The 4,246-nt window shown below is 32.4% G+C and overlaps 1 protein-coding gene across 1 annotated transcript; it reads right to left on the bottom strand.

Moving 5' to 3' along the window:
• LOC149480115 (uncharacterized) lies at positions 1 to 4,246 on the bottom strand. Its single transcript, XM_089707379.1, has 5 exons — positions 3,912 to 4,246; positions 3,412 to 3,628; positions 2,991 to 3,191; positions 718 to 825; positions 1 to 115 (listed from the first exon to the last, which is right to left on the bottom strand). Exons 1-5 carry the CDS (start codon positions 4,081 to 4,083, stop codon positions 22 to 24), a joined length of 792 nt encoding a protein of 263 aa, XP_089563505.1. The 5' UTR covers positions 4,084 to 4,246; the 3' UTR covers positions 1 to 21.

The raw sequence follows: 4,246 nt of genomic DNA, 5'->3' as shown, positions 1-4,246 counted from the left end.
TGATTTTTATCGTTTATTATTTTAATGGGTCATTTCACATCCAGGATACATAGTTCCACAGTCTTCTTTTCTTGTATGAGCCACATCGTATTCTGAGTCTTTTTTACCTGGTAACCTGTTAAACATACAATTTATTACAGTTACTTTAAAACAATTTGCGAAGAAGAATTATTGTGGCTATGAATAATTTGCTTATCAGCAGCTGCTATACTACATTATATAATTAGCTAGCTTATTTTTATAAATTTTCAACAATTTTTCAAAATGTGTCACATTAAAATCCCTTTATAATCCATAACGTACTGTACTTTTAACAAATGTAATAAATGTAAAAATTAATAGAAACAGTATTGGCCAATTAACCAGAAAAATATACAATCCCAATTGTTCCCATGTCCCTATTTTCACGAGAATATTCGGACAACTTAAATAGCTAAACCCCCAAGCATATTTAATTAATTCGTAATACGTAGAATAAAAGCGAAACCGCCAACTTGTTTTCATATAAAACACAATAACAATATTACCGCGCAACCGTGTTTCATTTTTCAATTTAACCAAATAGTCGCTATAACCGCCTCAAACGTAAAACGTTTCGAATACATTTTTTATCGACATTGCGAGAACGCGGCGTATTGTATATTGTGTCTAATGATAGTGGGATAGAGTTTACATTCGTTTAAACGGAAGGGTTAAGCCTATATTAAAAACACTCACGTAAAGGTAGCTCTCATGATTTCTTCGAAGAACGTGCCTTGCTCATTTCTGCCCTGTCCTGTCTCACACAGCATGCGTAGTACACATTCCTCGCCCGTGTAGCCCAGCCTGAGGATAGAACATTAGCCGACATACTTTACACAGCCTGTTTTGAATTTTGATGAGCTATAAAGGGTGTTTATAAAATGCTTGCGTGATGCTGGAGTATTTTGAAGACTCTTTTTGTTACATCACTATTTTTGGAGCAGCTATTTTACGTTATACTTTTTAGGTTACTTAACGTACAAAAAAATCATTCGACTGATAACTTCAATTTAACTACAGAAAGTATCATCTATATAGAAGTTCTTAAATAAACTAAATTCAGTATTGTAAAATAAATAAATCAAGCGTTTCATAAATTCAATTTCTGAAGACATTTTATATACTATCTTCTCATTTGGTACAGTCACAAATAAAACATAGCGAACAATTTTGCATTGAACAAGAATAGAAGTAATATAAAAGGCATTCTTTCAAGGCTTTTCAACGTAAATCCAATACCTATAGATAAAGGAATAAAGTTAAACAAACGCGAAAACGCTTCTAAATAATTTCATGATATAACGCGGAATGTTCCGGAACCCTCGTTTATTTCTTTTTGTATTAAAAATCTTTGTTTCTTCTTCAAAGCTGTTTGTAAGGAAGTTTCACATTTTAATCCCTTTTTCCTTTTATTCGGTTTCAAACTTGAGGGATAAAGCAAAGTATAAGTCCGTGTGAATCAGTCAAGAGCAATCTTTTATATCAAAACCGTTTTCATATAAAAATGGCAACTCGGATCTTCTGTTTTATCATTTTATTTTATTGAAACGATTCTGAAAAATTCCTGACGGCATTCTACAGAGAGAAACTTAACCTATTTAATTAGTTTTTACGTAACCACAAAAATATTCATATTACAATTATTTATATATATTATTAAACATTGTGAGGAAACATACTGACAGAAAAGTACTTCTACTAAAAAATTGTATGAATATAAAATCCGTTACTGACAACGTAAGCTGGAACATTTGACCCCTTACCCTCCTTAACAAAAAATCGGGTATATTTGATCACTTCCTACATAGGTCTTGGTCTGGAGATTGCTCATAATTATTATTCTTAATTTTTAAAGAAATGGTATTGTTAGGTAACCTTTCTGAATAACGTCATCATAGATACAACCATAACCGGCTGCCCCTTTACAACTTAGTGGTGGCATTCATAATAATTGAAACTAGCTGTGCTACGCGATTTTACCCGCATTGCTCCGCTCCTTTTGGTCTTAGCGTGATGATATATAGCCTATAGCCTTCCTCGATAAATGGAATCTAACACCGAAAGTATTTTTCCAAATCGGACAAGTAGTTCCTGAGTTAGCGCGTTCAAACAAACAAACAAACTCTTCAGCTTTCTAATATTAGTATAGATAAGCTAAAAAAATCTAAAGAGAAATTACAAAAATGTCCTAACTAAAATTCAACTTAACTTTATAATCCGTACTAATATTATAAGTGCGAAAGTAACTCTGTCTGTCTGTCTGTTACTCAATCACGCCTAAACTACTGAACCAATTTGCATGAAATTTGGTATGGAGATATTTTGATACCCGAGAAAGGACATAGGCTACCTTTTATTGTGAAATATGTACCACGGGCGAAGCCGGGGCGGACCTCTAGTACTAAATATTCACATAAAGCCATTGTAACGGTACCCCAGTTCATCGTTTTCATATCTGTTTGCACCATTATATCGCATTTAGTATACTTAAAGAAATTCCTCTGTAACTATACAGTATACACTACTATAATAAACTATGAATATGTAAAATAATATATTACATTTTTTTTACACTTGCTTATTTCTCTTAGGCAGTCTCTTCTCAGTTAGGCATTTTTAAATATTAAATATAAAGAGAAATAAAAGTTTCTTTTTAACCCAGAGACAATCAGATATTTTTTGCGTAAAAAGTAAATAAACATCCATCTTCATAATAAGTGTAGTAGGATAAGAATCTTATAATCTCCCTAGAGCGAGCATGATCAAATTAAAATCAAATCTATACTAATATTATAAAGCTGAAGAGTTTGTTTGTTTGAACGCGCTAATCTCAGGGACTACTGGCCCGATTTGAAAAATTCTTTCGGTGTTAGATAGCCCATTCATCGAGGAAGGATATAGGCTATATATCATCAGTTTCTCATAAACTTGGCAACTTAAAATATTTTCAAATGAACGCTAATACTTACGCAGTGAGAAAGCCGTTTAGTTTCTCGTACAAGGCCATTCTTCCTTCTCTATGGAATTCAATACTTGATGAATCCAAGTTTTCAAAGTGATTCACAGCTTGTTTTGTGTGTATGTCCTTAATTAATTTGGCAGTAACACGGTTGCTTTGTGGCATTTCATCAACGCTCCGCTTGGCAAAAGCGGGGTTCACTATAAATTTCCTAAAACAATTAATATTGGTATTTAATTGAAACATTACACATATTTTCATAATATAAACACGATTCATATGTAGGGTTCCGTTGATCTCGATTTAAGCAGATAATTGAATCACTTAAATAATGATTTGAGTATGGAATACGAACTAAACTTTTCACATAATCAATAAGGAACAGTAAGAATAAAAGATTAAAACATCGAAAAGATTTCTTGTTTACTTACTTATGATATGGCAGCTTCTTCAAAACCCTTCCATCCTCATCCAAAAGATAAATATTCTTCGAGACCCCATTCCTATTTTGAATCAAATCTTTTTCACGGCCCTTAAACATCAGTAAGAAATTAGGGTCCGATGGAAGCTCATATGCCAACGCTGCTGTGTTTGCAAACCAGACAATGTTCCCCAGTTGGAGGTACCCATGGTTTTGGGTACAGATGACTGAAAAAATGTTTGGTACTTCAGAAATTGACACGAATGGAAGGCTAACTTTTAATATTGGACAAATGGAACAGAATAATGAATATAACGAAACTGTTTATAATAAAGCTTAGAACTTGAAATAATAATCTACACGTGGATTCCTAACCAATTATAAATTTTAATTGTAAAAATCCTGAAAATATTATAAATGTAGTTCGAGTAAAAGATAAAATGGTACCTACGTAAGACGACAGAATATGGTGAATGATTGCACAACAATAATAAGATTTAAGTCACATACCCAATTGTAATGAACTTCCATCAGGAAAATTTAGGAATCTCTTTCGCCTTGAAAGAATTTTGGATGATAACAAATCTTCTGTGTCCACGATAGAAGTAGAATTTGTTTCCGAAGAATATGATAAAGGGCATATAAATAGAACTAAACATATCTTCAAAAGTATTGCGAACATTTAGTAAATCAAATGGAAAACTTGAAATACTATGATATTTTAAATTTGAATAATGACAATAATTATATTGAATTTGTTAACGACGATACCTTACACACCCCAATATTTACCACAACAGACACAGTCAACATCCCGACCACAAAACAACTGGCATTACATTGAT

This window comes from Colias philodice, chromosome 19 (genome assembly GCF_061535455.1).
Source record: "Colias philodice isolate Cphi_HAF_F1 chromosome 19, ilColPhil1 Martin Lab GWU primary, whole genome shotgun sequence".
NCBI lineage: Eukaryota > Metazoa > Arthropoda > Insecta > Lepidoptera > Pieridae > Colias > Colias philodice.
Note: the sequence above shows the minus strand (reverse complement) of the source record. Positions and strands in the feature narration are given on the sequence as shown.

Excerpts from the sequence above, each read along its gene's own strand:
- LOC149480115 (XM_089707379.1), bottom strand. The coding sequence starts at position 4,083 with ATGTTCGCAATACTTTTGAAGATATGTTTAGTTCTATTTATATGCCCT. Across the intron at positions 826-2,990 it reads CTAAACGGCTTTCTCACTGC|GCTGGGCTACACGGGCGAGG; the intron begins GTAAGTATTAGC and ends TTCTATCCTCAG. Across the intron at positions 116-717 it reads ATCATGAGAGCTACCTTTAC|GTTACCAGGTAAAAAAGACT; the intron begins GTGAGTGTTTTT and ends TATGTTTAACAG.